This window comes from Pezoporus wallicus, unplaced genomic scaffold, assembly GCF_028554395.1.
Source record: "Pezoporus wallicus isolate ANWC-B61680 ecotype Strahan unplaced genomic scaffold, APGP_CSIRO_Pwel_v1 contig_6966, whole genome shotgun sequence".
Classification (NCBI taxonomy): Eukaryota; Metazoa; Chordata; class Aves; order Psittaciformes; family Psittacidae; genus Pezoporus; species Pezoporus wallicus.
In genome coordinates this window covers 3,118,949-3,144,372 of record NW_026639746.1, presented here as the reverse complement: position 1 = coordinate 3,144,372, position 25,424 = coordinate 3,118,949, and the positions used below count along the sequence as shown (strand labels likewise).

Genomic DNA, 25,424 nt, shown 5'->3' with positions numbered 1-25,424 from the left:
TAGCTTCTGTGCTACAGTAACATTCATTTTTATATTTGAAAGTTTCTATACACTGACTGCTCAGACACTCAATGTTTGCTAAATACTGTGCTGGAAAATGTGAAAACATAACAGACAAGTCATTGACAGGTGTTTGGTTTTACTATCTTTTTTTTTCGCAAGGAATGACTGACCAGGTCTCTCACATAGAGCTGCAAGAAAATAGCTAAGGAACAAAATTCAAAAGTCTAAACATCATGAAAGTTTTTAAAGAGTTCAACAAAAATGCCATATAAAGGTAAACTAATAAGGAGGAAAAACTGATGACAAAATCCCCTCACCCAGTTCTATATAATTCTGCTGAACTGCTACTGCTGAACCCAGGACAACTACAAATAGCTACATTGTTTTGTTTGGGTTTTTTTAATGTGGTATAAAATGAAAATTACTTTGTTTTCTAAATGTTTAAGAATTTAGAAGTTGCCAGATTAAGTTAGAAGTGTGAGCCGCATGGTCAAATATCCTGTTTTAGAGCATGGCCAAAGCAGGGTGCTTTAGAGACCTAGCTGCAAGGAAATGTACTCTCATGAAGTTCTTATCGTCATAATTAATCATTAAAGACTGTATTAAACCCTTAACTGTGATATTTTATCCCCTTACAAAATTGTTTCAAGCATTAGCAAATGCAACTATGGAGTATTGATATCCTTATCATCTAATTGCTTTTGTATAGTGTTAGATTCTTGGTTTCTGACAGTGTGTAGACTTATGTTATTGGGTGCTTTAGGACCTACCTCTACACTTCTGTGGATGCATAAACACCATAGTGGTGGGTATTGGCACTCAGTTTAGCTTCTTATTCCTCTGCTTTCTGGTGCTTTGTATATTATAAAAGTGAAACACATAACTCTTGGATAAACAAAGATTCCTACAGCAGTAGAAACCCTACTACTCTCATGACAGCTGAGGATTTATTCTGTATTTTTATGTTCAGGTACGTATGGGCTTTTGATCATGCAGCTGTATCTAACTGTTTGGGAATGTAGGCAATGATCAGGCAGAGTTGTGGGCCTTGGCTGTCAGTGTATTTGGGGAGTACTGCACTGAATTCTGCATGGACTCACCAATAAAAACGTCAATTTTCATAGTTTATAAAGTCACTTACAGGTTCAAGGATAAGGATAATTTCAGTGAAGGTATCCTGAGATATCCTTTACCTTCTGGGAAAGAAGCTATGCATTTTTTCTATGTAAGTCATCAGTATCCATTTGCAAATAATTGTAGCTGAAGGCTGTGTTACCCCTAAAGCTACTGTAGAATACTGTGTACAGCACTGCCATGAAGGAAGAGTGTAGGACAGTAAATTTAAATCAATGATATATTTTTTTTTAATCTGTTTTGGCAAATAAGCCATAATTTATAAAAAATGGTTTGGATTGAACTAAATGCATTTATTTTTGGTTCACTCATATTAAAAACAAAGCCAAAAATGTACACCATTTTTAATTAATGAATATTTTCTTTATCACTGAATTGTATATTTTCTTTTTAGACACTTGAAAGAAAGGAAAATCAAATCAGAGATATCAGGGAGAGAACAGATGGTGTCATCCTTTTACCTCATAAATGTTAGATTTTGGTTTATCTCATAACTGTTCTTGGCTCGTATTACCAGAATAGTAGCTTCATAACCTTGCTACAGAGCATCCTGTAACTATATTTTGCCATACCTTCTAATGGAACTTTTTTATATGAATGAAAAGTTAAAGATTCACTGAAACTAGAATCACAGTTTTTCCTTCTTAATTGGCCTCTTGGTAGTAGGCTCCTTGTCACAATTAGCTCCTTTACAAAGTATCATTCTCAAAGACAATGCTCAGGAGTACTTCAAGGATAAAAACAACAATCACTTCCAAAGGCAGTATAGACAAAGTTTCAACAAATATGCCTCTCTCTATTTTCTACAGTTCTATCCTAGCAGGAAATAAATTCTCATATTCTACATGCTCTCATGGTAAAGGACCCATACTACATTATCCAATACTCCTACACATAATTTCCCATCTACTGAAAGCTAGTTTCTCTCCACCTGAATACTCAAAGCAGAACACATATAAAAAAGTAATTCATTAGTAAAACTTTCTCTCTGTATACAGTACTAGAAGACCTCTCATGACAGTCATTAGCTAGTCATTCATTCTCATTACACAGGAAAAAATTCCAAGAAGTTTTTTGAAGCAGAATATCTTGGGCTTAGTCAAATGTTAGACTTTAACATGTTCAAACTGCCATCTCCTTTTCTGAAGTTTCTTTGCAGCCTGTTTTACAGAACTGCTCTCTGAACAGAATCAACCCACTATTCATTAAAACATTTCCTCATTATTTGTCCTGTGTCTGTGAAATGACTGCATCTCCTAGTAGATACCTCTTTATTCACCTGAAATAAGCAGACATGGCATCTGAAACTGTAGACAAGGAGATTTTTAATAGTCTGTCACAAGGGGTGCCTTGTGTAAGAAGAAACAGAACAACAAGACCCATCTTTGAAAATTACATGTATTCTAGTTTCCTTAATGTTCTTTGACAAATCTAGGCAATTTGAGTTTTTAGGAAGAACAGAAGGTTTTCCTTTTTTATCTCTTTTTTAACACGGATATTATTCACACCCTTTAATTCCATTGTGAGTAAAATGTGGTTATCATCTGAATATGAAAACATGTACACTTAAATGGCTTCAGGAAAAAGCATGTGATTCTTCAAGATAAGTGAAAGAGGCCTTGGTTAAGGAAAATTAGAGAGAGAAATGAATTGTGAATGTATTAAGAAAGTGGTTTCCACAGGCAGTAAATAAGGCATAGAACATGAGGCCTCTGTGAAATATCCTTCACCCAAGTGAGTGGCTTTGTAGGAGGAAGAGAGTATTGTTTATAAGAGATGAAAAGCTAGAATAAAAAAGAAGACACTCACCAAGAAAATAAGCACACTGTTGCTCTGAAACAAACCACTGCTGGCTAACCTGACAAGTTAGATCTAAGGTTCTTGGTTACACTGTGTCATTTTAAACAGCATGGTAGTGCTAACTGCAGTAAAAATAGGTCTTTGAATTGTCTCTAAGGCACTACATGCACTGGAGAGGTGCCCATGGTTTCATTTGGCAACCATAGGGGTCTAGTCTTCTGTCAATGTGTGTACACAACTTTAACATGAAGAGGAATGTGTGTGTTCATCCATGGCCAAAAGGGCATACAGAGTTTGTGTTAGTATTTGGATTACACAGTTAAAATCAGGCTTAACCCTTATTTTGTAGATAAAAGGTCTAGCATATTTTTGCAAAAGCTTTTGCCTAAGTCATGCATAGGATAGAGAAATTCTTAGTTAGGCTTATAATCAAACCATGTTCTGCAAGGTACTAGTACGTTCTGTAAGAGGAAACTGACAGCACTTAAAAATCTCTTTGTTGCAATTAAAAATAAACAAATCTATCCAGAGCAGATCTTGAGCTGACTGCCAGAGTTTTGAAATACAAAGAACTTCTTTCTAGCAGACAAGTGTAGAAATCACATTAACTATTATCATACAGAAGAAGCCTGTTCAACTGCTGTTTTGCTATTTCCTCATATATTCTGGTGATCTTGAGAGAAAATGGGTATAGGCAAATACTAAAGTGCTTGATTGTGACACTAAAATGCTTGGCTCTGAACCACATTCTCACGAAAGTGCAGCTGAAGCAATGCCAGCTGATAGTGCTTCACACTAGCTCACAGTCTAGCATGAAACCCACCCAAGTACCATGCAGAGCTACACAGGTACAAAGACAAGGGTCAAAAAAGGAAGCAGTAAGAAATGAGATCTGCTTGTCACATCCACCCCTGCCTAGGAGCCAGGAGGTAGCACACCACATATTTATCTTGCCTATATCTATGTCTCCTTCATGCCTATAAAATGCTAGTGTAGCAGTAAAGCAATTCATGTTTAAGGACATAATGTATTTAGCATTTTTCCTTCTTTGGATGTTTAGAAAACCAGACCTGCCTGCAGTGTATTTTTATACCATTTTCCTGTTGTGCAAGAGAATTTAAACACACATCAGGGTGTTTATTAAAACTACACAAAAAGACAGGATAGTCAGCTCAAGATAAATCCCAAGTCTTTTATTTTAGGTAAACAATGAAAAATACAGTGTCAAATTCCCCAGTTATATTCTTAACACAGATGTGCAAAATTCTAACACAGGTTCCTTCAGAAAAGCTTCTAGCATTTTGGAAAATAGATGGGATGCATAGAGGAAAGATTAAAGGAAGAATTAACAGCAGTTGTGGCACTGACATCAAGGTTTCTTTACATCATTGCAAAAATCTCATTCACTTGATTGTGGCTTTGTGTGAACCTTTCAGAAATAAAACACTAAACAAAGAAACTAGAACTTTGGTAGACTGAGAATACTGGATGTAGTCAGATGGAAAGAAAGTGTTTGTATACAGGAGTCAGAGCAAAATTTTGCTATATTTAAGAATGACAGTAACAAAAATTGGTAACAAAAAGCCAACATCAATGTCAGTGAGGAGAGGAGAAAGAGACATAGGGGTAAGTGCAGAGTATAAGTTACATGGGAAAGAACTAGGATTTTGGATATCATGGAAGAAAAATGGCACTGGTTGGAATGACTGTTCTATCTTGGACAAATTACAAAGTAAACAAGCAGGGAAACAAGAGAGGATATAAACAAAAAAAAAAGAGGATGTTGAAAAGGACAAAGGTTGTGGCTTTGATGGTGGCTAGAAACAAAGAAATTGCAAGCCTTATTGACAAGGCAAATAATGCAGAGGGAATAGCAGAGAAATTTCAAACTTGGCAATCTGGAAGCCTTATGGGGATACGTGATCTTTGTGGATCAATACAATTTTATGCAGTGTGATGGCTCAAAGGGATAGAAGGTGACGTGTTCTGGAGGAAGCTGTTTCAGACTGTACCATAATTTGCATTGTATGTGTAGGACTTTTCCTCAAGCACCATTTCAGTAGATCAGCTCCTAAGGAAAACATATGGTGCAAACAATTCCCTTACAGAGACTGTCTGAAAAGCAGTTTGGGGATTTGGGACCAATTTCTGCATCATGCCACACTGGTTTTCTTGTGCCTCTTTGATGACTAGATTAGGAGATAGATGCTTTGCCTGCTGTGAACTCTTCTGCTATACCTCACTCAATTACAAGTGCTAGCTTACTAGAAAAGACACTTGCAATATGTCCTGTGTTCCTCAGTTTGAGATCATTGCAATTGAACTCTGTCTTATAAGAACTTTCTCGCTTCTTTTCTAATCTCCTTCTGACCTTGCTGTTTTGTAAGTGGGAAATGTGCAGTACTTGTGCCATTTGTGCAGTATCTGTGCCATTTGAATGACATTCATAATATTTGAGAATACCTGCTGTTATTCCATCTGAGTTCAGTGGAGTTTAAAAAAAAGACAATGAAGTCCTGTGCCTTACTTCCCTCCATTGTTCCACCGTTCTTATTGTATTGTATTAGACAGGTGGATGTTTTCTGTAAAACACAGATTTATGCAGGTGCTGTGTCATCAGTTCTTATCAGTGAGCCTGACATCACTTTAATCTCACCCATACATTTCAAAACATCGGGTAAACATGACCTTGATAATCAGCATGAAAGCAATCATTTGACTGTTCTACTAAGGTCAAGTTTCTGGTAAAGTGGCTGATTATGAAATCACTCTCCAGTCTAGAAAGCATCTCTTTAGGAAGAGAAAAATTCAAACTGTATATACATATCAAAAATGAGTGTTGAAAGTTATGGAGATCATAATTAATCTATTTCTAGCTAAATTACTAGGAAAAAGTTACTGCTGCTTTTAAATTCTGACCCTCTTGGCGCAGGTTGTATGGATCTTTGTTGTCTTTTTATCCCTGGTTAAAAAACCTTCATGTAAACTGAAAGCAAAATAAGCTTTCAAAAATAGATGCATATGACTAATTAAAGTATAGAAGGTGGTCATACAAGTATTTAAATTATTGCTTCTGCAGGACCTTCTAAACTAATTACTATGGTTTCAGGCAAGAGCTTACAGTTACATAAAATGAAGCATTTGCACACACACACATGCATATTCAGTGTTAACAATCTAATTAAAGATTGATTCCCATAATAGTTTTGTTTTTAAGAGTAAGTATAAAGCTCATGAGTCTGTGTGAAATCAGACTTCCATCATTTTCTGGTTCCTGGATATTTCCATCTTTATAACATATGAATTTAGCATTCACTGTTCCTTATATGAAATTTTAAACTTATATTTATCAAGTCTATTAAAAATTTAATGGGCTTATATCTAATTAATTTTTTGAACTGGATCTTGGTTTTAGTGGATGTCCAAATTATTGGCATATTATCAGCTACAGAATCTATGGCAATACTTAAATATCAGAATGGTCACAAGGGATTGAGACACACATCAACATACTGTGCTTTACATAACTCTTTAGTTAAGTCACCATAATTGTCCTTGAAAATGTCTAAAGGAAATATAAGGTAATGTAGCTTTGTTTAGGTACTGATCGTGAGTCAAGTTCAAGATGTGGCATGTGATGAGCTTGTACACACATTGTTATTCAGGCTCAGCCTATGCACAGCAATTTACCAGGCCACAGAATTTTATCATCTTTGTAAGATCAAAATCTTGATGGTGTTATGAAACCTATGAAAAACTGAAATAATTTTAGTAGGAGAGAAGAAAGATAAGAAGCTGAATAACCACTCAAAACTAAGTTAAAGCCTTTTTAATTTTCTTCTATCTTTCATACATGTGTTTACTTGTTTTCAGTAAGGTAAAAGTACTGTTAAAGCTATGAAAAAGGTCATTTTTGTACTGCTTCCAACTTGCAGGAGCTAGTAGGTACAAGAAGTTTCACAAGATAATCCCAGCAGGATTTCCAACCCAATTTCTAAACAGTATTTTATTTAAAGATTTTCCATTTTACATAGCAAGGCTAAAAGTATAAAAGGTAGTTGCAATTAACTTTCTATTATATCTATAGATATATTTTTCCCCCATTATGTGGGTTTATTATATCATTCTTAGCTGAGAAAAAAAAATAAAACATCCCTCTCCCTGTATGTTTAGAAATATATTCAATTTTTCAGTGATAAATTTGCTTGAAGATATTTTCTATACAGCTTGTTTTACCTCTAGTTTTGCTTTATCCAAATTAAAGCAGCCCTTCAAATGCCCCAGGAACCCAAGAATTTATAAAGAGCAATGGCTGAATGGAATGAGGTGCTGTTAGGCCACAGAGCAGCACTGGAGCTACTTACTGAAAGATTCATTGGTCAGTAACACAGCTGACCAGATTTCAGAAAGGAAAACCAGAATGAGCTTGTAGGCACATAAACTTCTGTGACTATGAGATTTTTATTAGGCATCTGAGTCGAAAACTTGCTACATATACCTTCATTTTGAAAGCTGAATTATGGATTGTATTGACAAAATAAGATGCAGGAGCTGCATTTGTCTCAATCCCTTTTTTTAATAAGGTCCCATGACACAGCATTTTATGTGCATCCTCTTGAATTTCCAAGTACATTCTTGTCACGTACAGAGAGTTTTGCAATTGTTCAAAAGAAACATGCTTATTTTTAATGAACTGTTAAACTGCCTGTGGTCCTTTTCAGATTCAGTGTAGCTGAGCACCAGTTGTCAGTGCTTGACCATCAGGCATTAAGCAGTTGAGGGCATGACTAAACTGTAAAATGCATTATCTATTTTTACTTCTTATACAAGATCATCAGCAACTTGGATGCTGTCCTGTACATAATAGTGACATAAAGAAGCATATCTCACAGTTACATTTGTAGACTAAACACATTGTGAAAGTTTATAGCATCTTAATACTAAAGACCAATCTCTTTCAAAGGTCATCTAATACAACTGGAAGGATTTCTCTTTAACTGCACTTGTTGAAGACAACCAAGTTTTTGATACTGAACAAATCAGAGGGAAAACATCAAAAATTTTGTGACGGGAATCTGATTTCTAGAAATGCAGTAGATAAGGTTTCTTTTGTTTTGGGGGGCTTTTGGGTTGTTTGTTTGTTTTTTTTTACAGAATATCTCTGTGAAACATTTGTGGTCTTTCACAAACTGCCCTCTATGATTACTGATTATTCTTTTCTAAAGTAGATGAAGATGACAGTTATTTAGCTATCTGTGCTTCACAAAATTGTTTCTGCATCTCAGTTAGAATTAATTATCACAGAAACCAGCAAGTGACAAGAAAGGTCTATTTAAAGTTCTGTAGCACACATTCCTTCTTCATACACTTGTTACCCAATTCTCTGATATTCCCCAGGATGGAGTAGGAAGCACGTAAGAGACAAATTTATTTTTTCTGGCAGCTTCTTCCTGTCTTTGGGTAAGAAGCCATCATTCATCATGGGTGCTGAAGCAAACATGTCAGACAAGCAAAACATTGGTGTTTTCCATTATGTGACAGATGCACATCTCTTCGATGTACACAATTAGGTACACCAGCTCAGTGTTCATATTGGAACAGACATGCAACCACAAAGAAAACAATGGAGTATACAACCTTCAGGTGCACGCATGAGCATCGCACTGAACTGAAAAAAAAAAAAAAAAGCTTTATATTTTATTAAATAATCCACTTATTTCTTAGAGAAGCTTGCATTCTCTCTCTTCCTGATACCTCCTAATAAACTTCTAATTAAAATCAGTGCTCAGTGTACATACATAAAATGCTAGTGGCTTAATTAATGTAAAAATAAACAGAAATGAAATTAAAACCTAAAGACTGTAGGCGTATCTTAAAGCAATAAAGATGAGTCTTTAAAATTATGTATGCATTAGCTTTGCACAAAGTCCTTCACTCAGTAAGAGCACATGCTGAAGCTTGGGTACACACTAGGTCGAATAACAAAAAGTCTAAGCAGGGCCTAGAATTTCAAAAAGCAGCTGTATTCAGCACTCTGCAAGATTTCGTTGAGTGGGTAGCACAGTCTGAAAGAAATTTTCCCCTTAACTTTCACACACTAAGCAGGCAGGTCACACTTACAGTTCATGAGCAGGCCTCATGAGAGGGATGACTTCTCTTGAGTCCATAGGGGTTTCAGCAAATCTTTGCAGATGCATTTCACCTCAAAACAATTTGAAATAGCTTGGGAGGCTTGTCTCCTTTTCCCATAATCATTCACTTCTGGAGCAAAACAGCTAAATAAGGGAGCAGATGACTACCCCACAAAGAATGCTATGATCCTAAATTATCAAAACAGGCCTGAAAAGCATCTAAATGAACAGAGCTCAGACTTTTTTTGCACAGGAAACTGACTTGATTGGCAACAGCAATCACTTTTGACTTCTTAGTTAATCTAATGCATGAATAATTATACCATGGTATATTTTTATTTCTAAAAAAGTCAGTGCTCAGCCTGAAAATCGATATGTTTTGATAAATGTTTTTAAAAATGCAAGCTTGGCATTTAAAGTCAGTTCAGATATTTTTCAGTTTAAGAAAGCGGGAACACTTTAAAAGTCATGAAATTAACCTCTTTCAATATCAAAACTGCTCTGCTTTTGAAATTCAGTTTAAACTTAGGTAGAAAAGGTTGAAACTGAAAAACAGTTTTCTAAATGTCCACAATATTTTAAATTACACAATCCATCTTTTGTGGCTTATTTATCAGTTAATGAAAGTATTCCTTAGCTTCACTTGTTATTCTAGTGAGAACAGGAAAGCTTTTCCTAAGAAACAACTTTTGGAATAGGTTCCCACAATGTGACTTTTGAAAGAAAAGAGGATTTCTACATTTAACTGGTTTCTCATTAGTGGTACCTTTTGCAGTTTAACCAGCTACACTGGAGGAGTACAACCACTCCTTTGTCCTCTTGCACCAGCTCATAGAAGGCTGGGGAGGGAAAAAGAGATTTGTGGGGCTCCTGCAACAATTACTTGTTCAGATGGGTGGACCCAGCAATGTCCATGACCTGCGCTGAGCTGAGTGTCTTCACCAGCTGCAGGGAAACATGCTGCTTTAGAAATAAGCAAAGACTGAGCAGCTTCCCTCAGAGAGGGAAAAGGAGTAGAGGAAGATTAAGCAAAAAATTGCATTTCAGTTGTACTCCTGTTCATGTCTTTTTTTCCACTCTGCTTCTACAGCAGAATAAGAGTCTTACTTTCTGCTAAGGATTAGGTCACAAATCCTAGGCAATTATTCAAGTTAGAAAGAGTTTAGCTCCTGAAATATTTACTTTTGGAAAAATATAAAATGAGAAAATACAGTGCAAAACTTCTCCTTTCTTAAAATACAATTTCCAGTGAGAGGCAGGGATATTTCTTCAAAACATAAAGTTTTAACTACTCGTTATTCAAACAGAAGTGTGTCTCAAGGTAGTAGCTAAATGAACTGCTAGCTGGAAAAACACCTTTCATAATGAATGTTATGTTAAATTTTATCACTCTCAACATTTCAAAAAAGCAAACACTGATTTTTAATAGTACTTTAAGTTACCCAGCTTGTTTCCCCATTCTCTCTGAACAAACTTAAGCCATTAAAAAACAAACAAACAAACAAACAAAACAACAAAAAACCTCAGGACTCTAAAATCAGCTGAAAAGTGAGTAAGCACCTAACAAAAGTCTGTTTATCTTCTAATTCTTTAACCTTTATAAAAATTCATAATACTGAATTTCAAATAAGAATCTATAATGTATTAGTTTGGTTTTAAAATGCTTCTTTTAGTGTTATGCATTAACTGAGAAACCTACAAGCAACTGAGTTTATTCAGAGAACATATATATGTGTGCAATGAGATATTACATTTTTTGTCCTATTCAGACAAGCAATTTAATTGTATGAATATGTAAACTATTATGATGATATCTGTAAGGCTGTGTGGAAACGTTTTTATCTGCAGCAAAAAGTAGAAGTAGAAGCACTGAGAAAAGAATTATCTAAATTATGGAGCTACTTATTAGCATAGTAATTTGTTTTTTTCCTTCTGAAAGTTGTCAGATGAAGAATAACAAGCAATTTAGGAAAAAAAGGCAACAAGTTAATGTTATAAGCTGTGTGATTTAGTATAATTTGTCTGTTCAGTCTTGGGTTTCATAAAAGACATGCAAAAGAAGAGTTCATTAATCTTGTCTTTAGAGGTCAAAACCAGTTTATCCTTTACTACAAGCTAAGGTGAATCAATGCTGTAAGTTAAAACTCACTGTATAGTTGCTAGTCAAGTAATATTCTCTGTGTTTCAGTACTCAGAAATACATTTCTTTTGTTATAGGTACGTGCCATAAAACTAACTGGCTAAAGCTGTTAAAACCAAAAGTACTACATATTTATATATAATGGTATTTTCCTGACTTAAGCTTACACAAACAAAAAGGTCAGAATTTAAATAAAATTAACCTAAATATCTTTTCCCGTATCAAACAGCATCATTTTTTTTCTTTATTTACTGTATCTATGGTATGCCATTACCTTGGTTCATCATTTCCTCTGACTTAATTCAACAGGCTATGGAAATCAAGCCTGATCCAGTTCACCAAGCCTGCTTACTTCAATTTTTAGTCAGGAATATGTTTTTCTGCCACACTCTCTCTGCTGTACAATTCCTCTGCTTGAATTAGCAGGTATTTCATCAAGCTATCCAGACATGTTCTTTTATTCTGCAGGCAAGAGTGCCCTCTAAACCAAAGACAGGTCAAAAACTTTGCACATTATAAGTGGACATATGTTGACTTTTCCAATTAAATAGTGTATTTTAAAATATTTTTTAGAACACATGCTAGAAGAAAAGAGAGTTTATGTAAAAACTGATGATACTAATTTCTTTTTTTTAATGTTTTCCAATGTCCAGATTAGCAGTTTTGAAGATTGATGCTAGTATTACTGCTCTTTCCTTCCTAACTTGTAATTTTCACTGCCAACAACTGGATAAAATCTCACACAGTCAGCATTTACCTTGGCCTTCCCATTAGAACTGGGAGAAGGAGAGTTAAATGTTGATGTGTTTTGTACTGCTAGCCATGACTGATATAGCAAAGATCCTTGCCAACTGAATAAGGAATAACATTTAATTTCTCATTAAAATATCAGGAAAACGTTTTCTTTTGCTCTGAGACAACAATTAGTCAATTATGTTTTATATGATTCCATCATACACTTCATTAATTTCTCCAATTTTTATTCTTTTTTTTAAGTTTGTTTTTTTTATTTTTTTTTTCCTTGTTTGTTTTTTTTTTTTTGAAGTTGTACGTGTCAAACAGTGAGAAAAGTAATTCTTTTCATTCTGCACAGGTATTCTTCTTCATTATTTTTGACAAATGTAGGTTGATCCTCTCAGACTTAGAATGTAACTATCTCTATCAGATCTGTGGATGATAAAGATTTATAGTGCTTCATGTAACAGGCTAGAGCATCACTGAAGGGTAATAATAAACATTAGCAGAAACAGTCATTTAAAGATATATTGAGAAAATTTCAACATTATTATTCCAGCCACGCCAAAAATCACATTCAGTTTCTTGTGTTAATATATGAGGAACCTACCTTTTGAGAGATGTATTTTACTTTCTGTAAATTCTGAGTTTGTTTGCAATTATCATTCAGAATTATTAATGTGTAAGAGTGAAAATATTGTAGTGCTTTAAGTATTGCAAGATGAGCTTAGAAAAAGGCTAGCATTTGATGTGTAAACTTATCATAACTTACCTTCTCTGCTGATTGGGCTGTACCAAAAAAGATTGGAATAAAAGCTAACCAAATTATGCAGGTTGTGTACATAGTAAATCCAATGGGTTTTGCTTCGTTGAAGGTCTCTGGAACCCCTCTCGTTTTAATTGCATAAACAGTGCATGTGACCATCAAGAGAATACTGTATCCAAGGGAACAAATGAGAGAGAGATCTGAAATGTCACATTTGAGAACTCCCCTGGCATTTTCCGGTTCAAGTGTCCTCTGCTCTCCGTAGTCTACAATGGTATGTGGTGGATCAATAGCAAACCAGATGAAGACTCCGATAAGCTGCACGGATATGAGGCTGAAAGTGATCACCAGCTGGGAAGCTGGACTAATAAATTTGGGAGCTGTGACAGATTTTTTTCCTTGTTCAAATATTCTGTGTATCCTGTTTGTTTTGGTAAGCAAGGCAGCATAGCTGAAACACATGCCAAGTCCTAAAAAGATCCTTCGAAATGAGCAGACCACTGTATCAGGGGACGCAATCATTAAAAAAGTAATAGAGTAACACAGAAAAATCCCAGTCAAGAGCACATAACTGAGCTCCCGCCCAGAGGCCCTGACGATCGGTGTGTCGTTGTACCGGACAAATGTCACAATCACGAAGGTGGTGGCAATTATACCAAGAATAGCTATGAAGACGGGCACAATGGCCCAAGGAGAATGCCACTCCAGTTTGATTATCGGGATAAGCTGGCAATCCGTACGGTTGGCATTTGGTCTCTTATTAATGGGGCATAGTTCACAGTTGAATTCATCCACTTGGTAATGGTACCCCTCACAGCGTTCACAGTGCCAGCAGCAGGGTACCCCCTTCACGGTTTTCTTTCTTTCCCCAGCCTTACAGGGCAGGCTGCAGACAGATGCTGGATGAGTGTGTTCTTTATTAGCCCACTGCATGTCTTCTACCTGTGGGTATAAAAAAATTAATGAACCTTCTATTTTTCCCCCATTTATAATATCCTAATCCTGGCCACAGTTTTGTCATAAATCACTACATGCTGACAGTACAAATACAGTTTACCATAATAAGAAACCTGTTTCTTTCCCTATTATTGACTTTATAAAAGTGTTAAATGATTGTGTCCAATAAATCATTCATGCCGGAGGCTTGATGAGTGTCATTAGTTTCTATTTACCTCTTTACTGCTGACCAAATTGACATCTGTAAAAATATTTATTGACTCCAGGCTAGTTTAAAAACAAAAAGGCCTGTACACAGTGCTTCAGAAGTTAATTGCATGCAAATATAAATACCAGTAGTTCTCAAACATTTAGTTACAAGATAAGGCTACCTGAGTTTCAGAGAAGTTTCTGGTACAGTAAAAACATATATTAAAATCTCTTTGCATCAGATCTGGCAGAGCAAAGAGTGCCTGAAAAGGGATTCATGATGCCACCTCTTCCATAAACATGGACAGTTAATACTTTTCCACTTTCCAAGTCTTGAAATGCAAAAGTGTTCTGTTTACATTTCTAGAAGGTAAAAATTAGTATGCACTGCTTTGTGAATAATAATGGAAGAAGGCATCATAGCTTTCAATCCTCCCTATTTAAAAACAATCCTCTTGTAGTATAGAACAGATGCACACAATGCAATCTTGTTTTTGAGATACCAATTTCTCCACAGCAGCGCATTAACAAAACATAGTTTTCATCCACTTATCTATTCTCCAGATAAAATTTGAAAAGGAAACTCATGGATATAAAGCACCTTTTGCTTAAAATTATCACTCATTTTGGTTACAGCTCCCCTTAGCCCACTCTTAGTAAAATCACATTCTACCAGGGGTCATACTGAGGGAATCAGAGCAGTGTGTGTGCAGAAAAGAGCTACTTGCAGGCACCAGAATCACTCTGCATTGCTTCAGTGCTTCACCTTTCACTCCTTTGTTAGGTGGTAAGCACTCAAGGACAAAGGACTTGCCTTGTTCTTGCCTGTTAAGTACTTAGCAATTTTGATTCATTTGGAAGCTTTATTCAAAACTGAAACAGCAACAAAACTTCAAGCTTCAGGAATGTTTTCGTTTCTTACTGGAGGAGGACAGAATGAGGACAGCTTATCAAGGGGGATAATTTTGGCTTTAACAGTTTATTTTTCCAGCCATTTTCAACCGATTGAGACAAAATCACAATGTAACATTGCCAGCTTCATTTGCTTTCCTCAGAGAGCCAGAGAACCGGTTACAGCTCCATGCTACGGTGAATAAAGCAGCAACAAGCAGTCAAGCCCTCTGTCAACCCTTCTGCACAAAAGTGTAGGACTTTGCTGTTGTTAGCCACTCAGAGGGGCAAACGAGAGACCACACAATAACAAGGAGACAAGAAACTTGCTAATAACATCAGCTCTGTAAATTCCCAATCACTCAAGGACCTCAATGGGGTTTGGATTGGTCCTGAACCTAAACGAATTAACCATATCAAGGACTGCAATAATTATGCAAAACGCAGCATCTGGTAACCATCTGAAAGGAAATAATTAGCTTCCTATAAATAATAGGATAAATAGATAAATAAAATAACCCAGTTGCATTAAACAGCTTTGATAGAGCACTAACAGAGCACTTGACACCTCTGTTACAATCTCCTGGTTTTACTGACTGTAATTCTTAAAGCCTGCATCACCCATACTGTGTCACGTGCTAGACAAGGGAGAAAACATGATGAAATCAGTGTTGTAGCAAACACATATTCTCCTTCATAGTGTTGTTAGGAGAATAAATACATTAAAACTTGTGATTTAGTCGGATACTATGATAATAGGGGCAACAGAAGGCTATGGTCATTAATCCAGATCTGTGTATAAGATTAGGATGAGTCAAAAAGGTACAGTACTGCATATTTGCCACATTACAGAACACAGTACAGAATCACCAGGAGAGTACACAACACCTGATCCAGCATAAACTTAGAATGGCATGAACAGCAATATCTAATCTGGCAGAAAGCCTGACAAGGTAAACCTAAGGTGTCCAATTTTTTAACATATTTGAACTAGCAAAGCAAGTTTATACCAGATCAGCACTTAATGCCATGAGGCTACAGTGCTTCTTATCTGGCATTAAGAATCCTAAAGCCACATTCACTGTATCATGAATCCACATCTTACCTAGTTGCACAGGATTCCTTTGCGTCTTTAAGAGTTTTTATGTTCATAAAAGGAAAAAAAATGTCCTTTCATAGTATAGTTACTTATGATTTCACATACTTTTGTCTTGATGGTGCTTTAATTGACTAAAAACATGCTTAAAAACCCTTCCTGGTTGGCAGTACATTGGAGTCCCTCAGGTTATGCATTCCTGTGGCAACAACTGATAATAAATTCCTGTTTCTGAAGGTCTCTGGTAAAGATTCATATTATGTTTTTCACTCTAGTATATCTGACACATAAAGTACACAAGGTATAATTTCCAGCATAACAATGCAGTGTTCTGAATGTTGTAAAACTTGTAGGATAAACAAGCTTGAGTCTTCGGTTTGGGTTTATTTTTTTGGTGTTGTTTTTCTATTTGTTTGTTTGGTAGGGTTTTTTTTTAATTATGAGTATAAACACTATTTGCAATGGAACGATTCAAGCAAGAATTGGCTCAAAGCATTAAAAAAAATATATATAAATCAATGTAGAGAATAACCAGAACAAATGGCTAGTATGGGTGCATTTTACAAGGTATGAAAATTATGTTTTACAATCTGTCTTATCTGGATTATATTTTTTTTTAGGCAAAACAGTTACATTTAGGTTGACCTACTTTTCTGAAAAAGCTCTGAACAAAAATGTTATTAATTCTTGTTCATTATTATTCATTCTTATTTCATTATCTAACAAGAAAGAGAAGATACATTCCCAATACACGTTGGCCAGTGTTTAAAATTGGAGATCCTTTTAAGATACTTGCAGATCTGAGAAAATTCTGGCGCTGTAGAATTTTAACTGTGGAAGTGAGTGCAAATATAGGATTCTCTCATGAACCCAAGCATCTTGACAACTCAGATTATAGCTACATTATCAAGCAGTATGGCATAGTAAGAGCTGACCTATGGAGCAAAGGTGTGGGCTCTGAGGACTTGATTTCACATTGACCAGTGAAATTGAAATTAAAGTCCGGGAAGGAAATTTATATTCAACTAATTTTGGTGCGATTCAGTGTCCTGAACACTCATGAATGATTAAAGAAGATCTCCTTCTGGGAAGCATTTTGTGTTTTCATTTCAGCCAAAAGCAATCCAGTTCACATGGCCTGAGACCCACTCCGCAATGAGCAAGTGTGATAAAGTGGGAATAACTATCAGATTAATTTCAAAAGCAGGCTCTTGTTTGAAATCAAAACGCTTACATGCGTACACCCTCAGACTGCTGCTTGGACACTACTATAATAGAGGCAGGGGAAACTAGATTTTAGAGAGAGCCTTGCTTGCTTTTCTTATATCTGAACAGGTGCGCTAAAAGTTTCTATATATACAGCAATTAAGGACTGAAAAGTCATGCTACTTCTGGTCAACCTGTTAATTCCCACCTGCACCTGACCTGCAGCAGACTTTGCCTGTAATGTATTTTTGAGCTATCATTTTGAATAATATAAATGCAATAAAGAAATCCAGTACAAGACATAATTACAATGGTCTTGAAGCTCTATCAGTTTTTTCAGTCACTGAATGTACATACTAAAGGACCCGGCTTCTCAAACCATGCAGAATATTCACCTGTATCATTACTTTTTTACCCTGAGGTTATAGCGCTATGGATGCAACTTCTTCTTTGAGACTAATTTTAGCAATAAATGATTGTAGAAACTGTTAAGAAATAAGAAAACAAAGGAGAATCACTTGGGAACATAAGACTCAGGGATATCATATAATTTTTGGAACTGCTGAACACTTGCACTAGTCATAAATATTAAATGGACTTGCTGGATGCTCAGCTCTTTTTGAAAATCATATTTTTTTTTATGTATCAGTGGAATTTTCAAAAGTGCCAAGGGGAACTTGTTCAATCCAGCTAATTAATTTACATGGAAGCTAAGTGCCTTATCTGTTTAAGTGCTTTTGAAAGTCCCACTATGCTTTCATCTGCAGTTTTGACAATCTAAATACTTAGGAAAACCTGCCCCAAGGTGATCTAGAAGTTCAAATGTTACAAAACTAACTTAGGGGAAGCTTAACTTTAGGCACACATTTTTCAGCAATATTCTCATAGAGGAAAGAAACTGACAAAGAAGCCAAAGCCATACAAAAGAAAGACAGGAAAGAAGGGTTTTTTTGACACTGGAAAAGAACAAAAACGTTCTGCATCTCTTCAGCCCTTACTGATCAAAATATCTGGGTCTGTAGCACTCTTTATACTGCTCAGACTGTGCAAAAGCTGGGTAAGCCTCAGACTATTAAGTAGCCTTAGGTAAAAACAGTTTCTAAAATACTTATTTTGTCTCTTTAATTTTGATGAGACACCTTCTAGCTGCTGTTCAGTACAGTATGACACATGATAAAGCAAAGCTCATTGTTAAATGGATCTGAATTCAACATAGAGGTCAGATGGACTGGAATAGCCTAGGTCTGTATATATTATTAACGAAAGTTTAAACATTGTATTAATTTTATTTGAGTAGTTTTTTTGAATTTGGAAAGTGTCTGGTAGATTGATGTGCTATATTATGAAGTACCTCACATTCCCCTAAGATGAGGTTCCATGTTCTACTATTCCAATACTTAACCAGAGTGAAAACATCAGAAAGAGTATGACAGCATGTCTGTAAGACACATAATAATTTTCTATGAAATACATCATGATACAAAAAGAGAATGGCTTCATTGCTATTTAAATAGATATAAAAATTATCTCTACATGAGATATCTGCCTGACAGAGCTTCAATTTGCTTTAATTTGCAGCACTAATATTCACAGTTCACTAAACCATTAAAATACAGACAAAATGTCATTTCATATCAAAAGCAAGTAAACACCTCTATCCTTCATAAAAATTACAAATACAGTTTCCTCTAATATGTAATAATAAGGCTAAAAATTAATGATGTGAGAACTGGACTAAAACAAGATGAGATTTACATGATACAGTACAAGTAGCACATTCACATTTCTGGCACCTATGCTCTTTCAATAATCAAGCAACTCATTCATTTAGCAATGCCCTCATCAACCACAGGAGACTGATCAAAAATGCTGTTAATAGGTCACATATTATTTCTGAACCATTATGTGTACAGAACCACTCTGTTTTCCATTCCCAGTGGTCATGGAAAAGTTTGTCACTTAATTCAACAACCAAGCTGACAATACAAAGGCACTTGTACAGCCTTCAGAGAATTTATGTCAAGGACATCAGTGGATAATATTTTAATGTTTCTGATTGTGTTACATCATCACTTGGAGGAATTCTCATTTTTTAAAAATCTTATCTCATAGCTAGATATTTATTAAAATAGTGAAAAAAATATATGCTTAAAGATATTATTGTAATCAATGAAATTATACAATATCTGGACAGAGGAATGCAAGTAGTGCGTTTTACCAGAGTTGTGGGAGCAAGCAAATATCTGTTTTGTAGCCACTTACTTTTGAAAGTATCAAGGTTATCAAATGTAAATTCATATGGCTTTTAATAGATGTTCAGATTCTTAGTTATAAAAATGACAAAGAACCGAAATACCACTTCCAGGTGTCACTAAGAGTTTTTCTTACTTTTTTCTGAAGTTCCTGGAAGTATTTCTCTTCTGATAAAAAGATTCTTCAGAGGAGCTTAACAAGTGAGTGAATTAAGGCAACTAAGTCTAATATTTAGCTTTTAAAATTGTCTAATGCTTCTATTTCACAATAAAAGGTAAAAGTCTCAAAGTAAAAGTTAAAGACTAAACTTAAATTCTAAACTGCACAACCTTTCCTACAAAATAAGATCGGCACGTAAGTAATATATTCTTTTTCGCTCCCACAGCTCACAAACCAAAACCTCAATTGCCTGAAGGGCTATACAAATCCACAAATAAAAATAAGGTCTCAATCCTGAAGAACTCACATTCAAACTATAAGGTAAAGGAGAGCAGAATATTAGCAGAACAGAGAAAAGGACATCTTGTAAACTGTAAGGCAACACTGTTCAGCATGATAGTCAGAAGCCATAGCATACCTCCAAACATATGCTCTCTGAGGAAATTGTAGCAAAAGGACTTTTAATGAGTGAGGGAACTGAAGACAGCAGGGCAATTTTGCATCTATTTCCTGAGCTTTCCATCCAAGTATAAGTAGCAGCAAGACAGACAGCACAAAAGCAGTCACTTCATCACTGACCTCCCAAGGAATAACAGAAAACAGTTGGAATATCCTGTGATCCTGAGCTTCTCCGCTTCTAAACAGTGTTTCAGCAAAGAGAAGCACTTGAAATTTTAAGAAAAGTTGCCCTCACCTCAGCAACCTTGTGCCTTAATTGACTCTGACAGAAGAACAGACAAACTCAGCTGAAATGTAAGAATCAAGTTTATTTCCCTATCTCAAGAAAAGAGGCACTATACATAAACCACTCCTGACATATTTGTCCAGCCCGTTTTGAGAGAAAAAAGCTGTTTAAATGTGAAGTACATTCTACCCTGAAGCACTGCAAAATCCTAACGGAGACGTATGTTTTGACATTACTTTAAGATGGTTTTCCACTATAATAGTTTATGTCATCTTTGCCAGCTCCGGTTAGTGAACAGTTAGGTCTTCCCACAATACTAATTTTGAATTTCCAGCACTATGTAAGCACTGGCCCTTTAAATACAGTTCCAGTCAGGTAACAAAATCATATCTAAAAGGTATGAAGGTCTGAGCTCATTCAGAACTGGCAGAAAACAGACTGTTCTATACTGAGATTTTCAGCAGCAGGGGAAGAGCTCTCTCTGCCAGGTCTATGCTGCTGCTGTGAATGAAGACTGAATAATTCAATTGAAAATTCTTTGGAGAAGCTTAGTGATCCGGCAGGCACAAAAAAAAAGCATGAGGAAGTTTAAACTTGAGAAAATACCACACAGCACAGATAGAAATAAAACCAAAACCCAACAAAATAAAAAATTAAAAAAATATCCTTGTTACTAAGGAAAGATGAACACATTCAAACCAAGAGTATTTTCAAAAGCCAGGGGTTTTCGTATGGACTGAACATACTGAGATTTATTCCACAATACTTAAAGGACTGACTGAAAAGACAGAAAGCTCTTGAGACTTTATGGGGAAGTATGGAGGACTTGCAAATGGGAAACCTAGTGCTTATGCTCAAAAAATGGGGGAAAAGGTGGAAAGAAGACAAAAGGGAATTACCAATCATTCAGTTTAACTTGAATTCCCAGAAAAAATCCTGAAAGAAATAAACAAGCATATTTCACAAACACATTTCACAAACACAGTGAAAACAAACAAGACGTATAACAGCCAAAAGAAATCTGTCAGAAACTACCTGTCACATTTCCTTCAGTGAGAGGGTAACAGTCATTGTGGATGAGAGGCAAGCAGCTAGGTGTTATTTATCTTAACATTAAAAAGAATTTTGACACCATCTCAATTACACTTCCAGTCATAAGCAACCTATTGAAACATATCTACACCCTAAGGGCCAGGTGCAAATTATATCAGTAAGCTATGGGAAGATAAAATTTGTTATTGATTCACTGCCAGAATTGAAAGGATGGTATGGGGAGCGGCCTGGAAAGATCTATTCTGAGTCTGCTATTATTCAATGCTTGTAATAACCACTCAGTGCAGTTTGGATGATAAAATAACGTATATGGTGATCAAATTTGGGCAATAACACTAGAAAAGGCTGAAGCTATGCTGAAGGTCAGGATACTTATTTCAAAGGATACTGCAGTGTCTGAAAAAAGAAAAAGAACATGCAGTTTAATAGGGACAACAAACAGGTAGCCCACTATGGGTCAGGAAGGATAGAGAGAGAGCAGCTCTTCAGAAAACAGAGATGTCAGGGCTCTGGTGGATTATAATACGTTGAAACAATGTCATACTGTTACAAAAGGGGAAAATGCCATCCTGAGAAGTGCAGATGGATGGAATAACCTTTCACCTCTGCCCTGCACTCTTAAATAGATGAAATTGTGTTTCTCCTGTACTCTCTGCACTAGTGAGACTTCAGCCAGAGCACTTTGTGAAGGCTGGATCATTGCTTCAATTTGAATGAGAATCAAATGGGGAGTCCAGGGGAAATAAGCAAAGATCAGAGTCTCTAGAAAACACGATCTATGTGACTAAATTGAAAAAAAAAATCATGTTGCATAGCCTGAAAAAATAACATAGACTAGGGGATAAAAAAACAGTTTTCAAATACATGAAAAGGATGAGAATGTGCTCAATGTATGCTGGATAAAGTAAGAACTAACAGGCTTAAATTACAGCACATGAATATAGAAAATACTAGCTAGATAGTTTCTTGAGAGACCTTTACCTGTCTTCTGTAGAGCTAGGGCACATTTCAGGTGCTAAATATTTTAAGCACAAATAAAAAGGCTAAGACTGTAACTAGGCCAGATAAATTAAAAAAAAAAAAAAAAATCCAGTGTATTCTCATGACAGCTAAATTCTTTAGACTGCCTTTTGTGGTTTTACAGGACATCTATTAAAAAAAAACCAATTTTTTATATTTAAACAAATAAGCAAATAAGAAGAGCTGATGATCATACTTTTCCTACTTCTTGGCTAATTAATGATACATTTTTAAATTGTCTTATGGGTAGAGCTACTGCACTACTGCTTTGCTGGAAATGATAGGGAAAGAAAGTTTATGTAAAAGGAATCACCACTATCATAATAGTAAACTGTTTTCCACATAGACATAAATGAACATAAATCAGTTTGGGAAGTATTCAGCAGCTCTTGCATAAAGTAATCCAATCTGAAGCCCTGCATGTGAATGGAAAGCTGTCAAAATATTAATAGAAAAGCTGGTTTTGTCCAGTAATGCAACGTACAACATGAAGCAGAAGATCCTAAATAAGTAACCAAGTAACAGGAAATCTATCTTTGAGGGGTATTACTAGCAAATCAAATAAAACAAATTAATAAAAATCAGAAAACTTAAGAAATGATGGCTGATGGAGATCTCAGGAGTACTGTTCAGGCCCCAACTCTGAATCAATTATGCAAGATCAGTCTATACAGTTTACCTGCTCCAATCAGCCCATAGCGCTAGAGATTGTCAGCCTCACAGGCAATGCTGCTAAGTGTTTCATTATTCTCATCATTAGAATCTTCCAGCATGTCTGCATTAATTCCCTCTTACTGTAATTCAAATCCACTAGTTCTCCTGATAGCCAAATTAACTATACCTAACAGTTTGCTCTTTTCCTGAATAATCATTTCTGTATTGAAAGAGATTAACATAACTCCCTCAAGTTCAGTCTCCTCCAGACTAAACAATCCTAGTTTGTTTAACCTTTCCTTACAGGTATTCTTTTAGATGGCTGGTCATTATCATTGCTTGCAGCTGGACTCTCTCCAGCTACTCTACTTTTCCAAGTGAAGTCGCAGTTCTGCTAAAAATGTCATAGCACTGGGGAAGAGAACAGATGGATTACATCGCAAGTCTAGGAGTTCCTTGCTGCAATGGCCTCTGGGGATGTAAATCTCAGTTAACCATTACAAAGCCATTGCTTAGCTTTATGTCTATGCTTTCCATAAAGGGGATTTCACTTCAGTTCATGGTGTTACTGCAAACATTATTTCAATAATACCTGTTTGGTCCAGGTACTGTGGCAGTAGTATTATTCCCTCACATACTATTGTCCCACTCAACATTAAATCTGCTACTGCAAGCTGAAGTTACAATTAGATTACCTATGCATTCTTCATTCTCTGCCTTAAGCTGTACTATCAGAATATCAACACTAATACCAGTGATACCAGTTTGGAAATGTGGAAAATAATTCCCTCCCTGTCTTTAAATATTTTTTTTTTTAAATGTCTGGGAATTTATCATGATGAAAAGTCCTGGAAAAAGATTAGGTCATTATCCTAAAGAATTAATATTACTGCAACACGAAGAGAAATTGCAACAAAGCAAAGAGAAAAAAAAAAGCAAAACTATACAGTAATGTTCTACTGATGGTTATTCTCTTTCACCATCTCATAGCCACTGAATGCCTCTTTCCTTCCCCATGTAATGATTTTTAATTTAGTAGTAGACTTCCATTATGTAACACAAATGAACAATAATTAAAGTTATCTAATCTAACATTTTTGCTTTTAAGCATGAAAATTCGGCTTCTAAGTTTAAGGGGCAGCTCTACCTTCAAATTATAATACATGTACAAATTTTTGTGAGAGAGACAAGATAGATGGAAGAGACTGGGGAAGAAACGTGCTGGTACTTTACGTTTCACACTGGTTCCTCACAAAGGAATTCATTGTAGATTGGCTGCCAGCCATGTATAATCCAGACTACCTGCTATGCCCCGTAGGTGTTTGTGTATGCTAAAAATCGCAATATTATCTGGTGCCAGGGGAGCTAACCCTGCTACAAAATCCCATGTATGAATGCAGAACTCCTCAGGAATACCTATAAAAAGTACTGATTTTTCATATTTTTATCACTGCACATGAGGAGAAAAGAATATTTTAAACCCCATATGATTCCTTTGTCATGCATGGCAAATCCTCCTTTGTGGTTTTTTGGGAAAAAAATAAAAAAAGCCAAAACCAAAAACCCAGCCCCAAGAGTACTCCATAATGTTGGCTATGGCTATTTAAAGCACAGTTCATTCCAATCATAACACTTCTTACAAAGGGTGATCACAAAAAATCCTATAAAATATCTAATATTCACCAAGAATCCTGTGAAAAAAAAATCACAGCCAGCTTGCAACCACTTTGCTGTATTTCAGAATTGTAACTTTCACTCACCCTGATAAGGTGGGAAAATAATTCACTATTCAACCTAACTCTCAAGCAGAGGCTGTTTCATTGGCAATCTGGTATCACGCTAATTAAGAACAAATGGTTATCAAATTCAAGATATTTTCTTAGAATCTCTCTTTTTCTTTCATTTTCTTTTTTTCTCTAGAGATTGAAGATGTCTGTTTCATTGAGAAAAAAATTGCTATTAGGACCAACAAAGTAAAAAGCTTCAGAAGCAAGAAAAGTTGTCATTCTTCATGGGTTCTTCTAACGTCTTTGGCTCTTGAATCCAAATTCTGTTTTGACTTTTCAGTCATGTCTGAAATATCATCTGTTCTACTACAGGCATATCTCAAAATCATTTAATGTTTTTTTTCAACATCTATATTCATCTTATTTCCCCCATCCCAAAATATTTTTTTTTTAAATGAGTAACACAATCCATAACCATTAAAAATCCTAAAATCGCAACTTTATTCCACATTTCACATATTATTTAGCTTGTATACAGTTGCTATCCACTGTAACTTACTGTTGAGTTTTTTATCTGGCATTGGTCTTTAGTGACTACAACTCTCATATTGACCTCAGACTCTGACAATAAAAAAGAATAAATCCTGAGTCACACTTATTGACCAGCACTGAAATCAGGACTAGCTTTGTAAAATCTGAGTAGACTTCTAAAAGATGTAACAGTCTCTTTCTATGTTCAGCCCTGTGTAGAATAAAACAGCAGTATAACTTTAGTAGAAGAATAGAACAGCCTAAAACACTTTTGCTTGTCTCATTGAGTTTTGT

General features: G+C 35.6%; 1 protein-coding gene across 6 annotated transcripts in view; it reads right to left on the bottom strand.

The window, feature by feature from the left end:
- The window catches only part of GRM8 (glutamate metabotropic receptor 8), a 356,684-nt gene that overhangs the window by 27,859 nt on the left and 303,401 nt on the right, over positions 1 to 25,424 (bottom strand). For all 6 annotated transcript variants that reach the window (XM_057415733.1, XM_057415734.1, XM_057415737.1 and 3 more), the window contains exon 9: positions 12,716 to 13,651. In XM_057415733.1, coding sequence (XP_057271716.1) covers positions 12,716 to 13,651 — 936 coding nt within the window. The remainder of the gene's footprint in view (positions 1 to 12,715; positions 13,652 to 25,424) is intronic.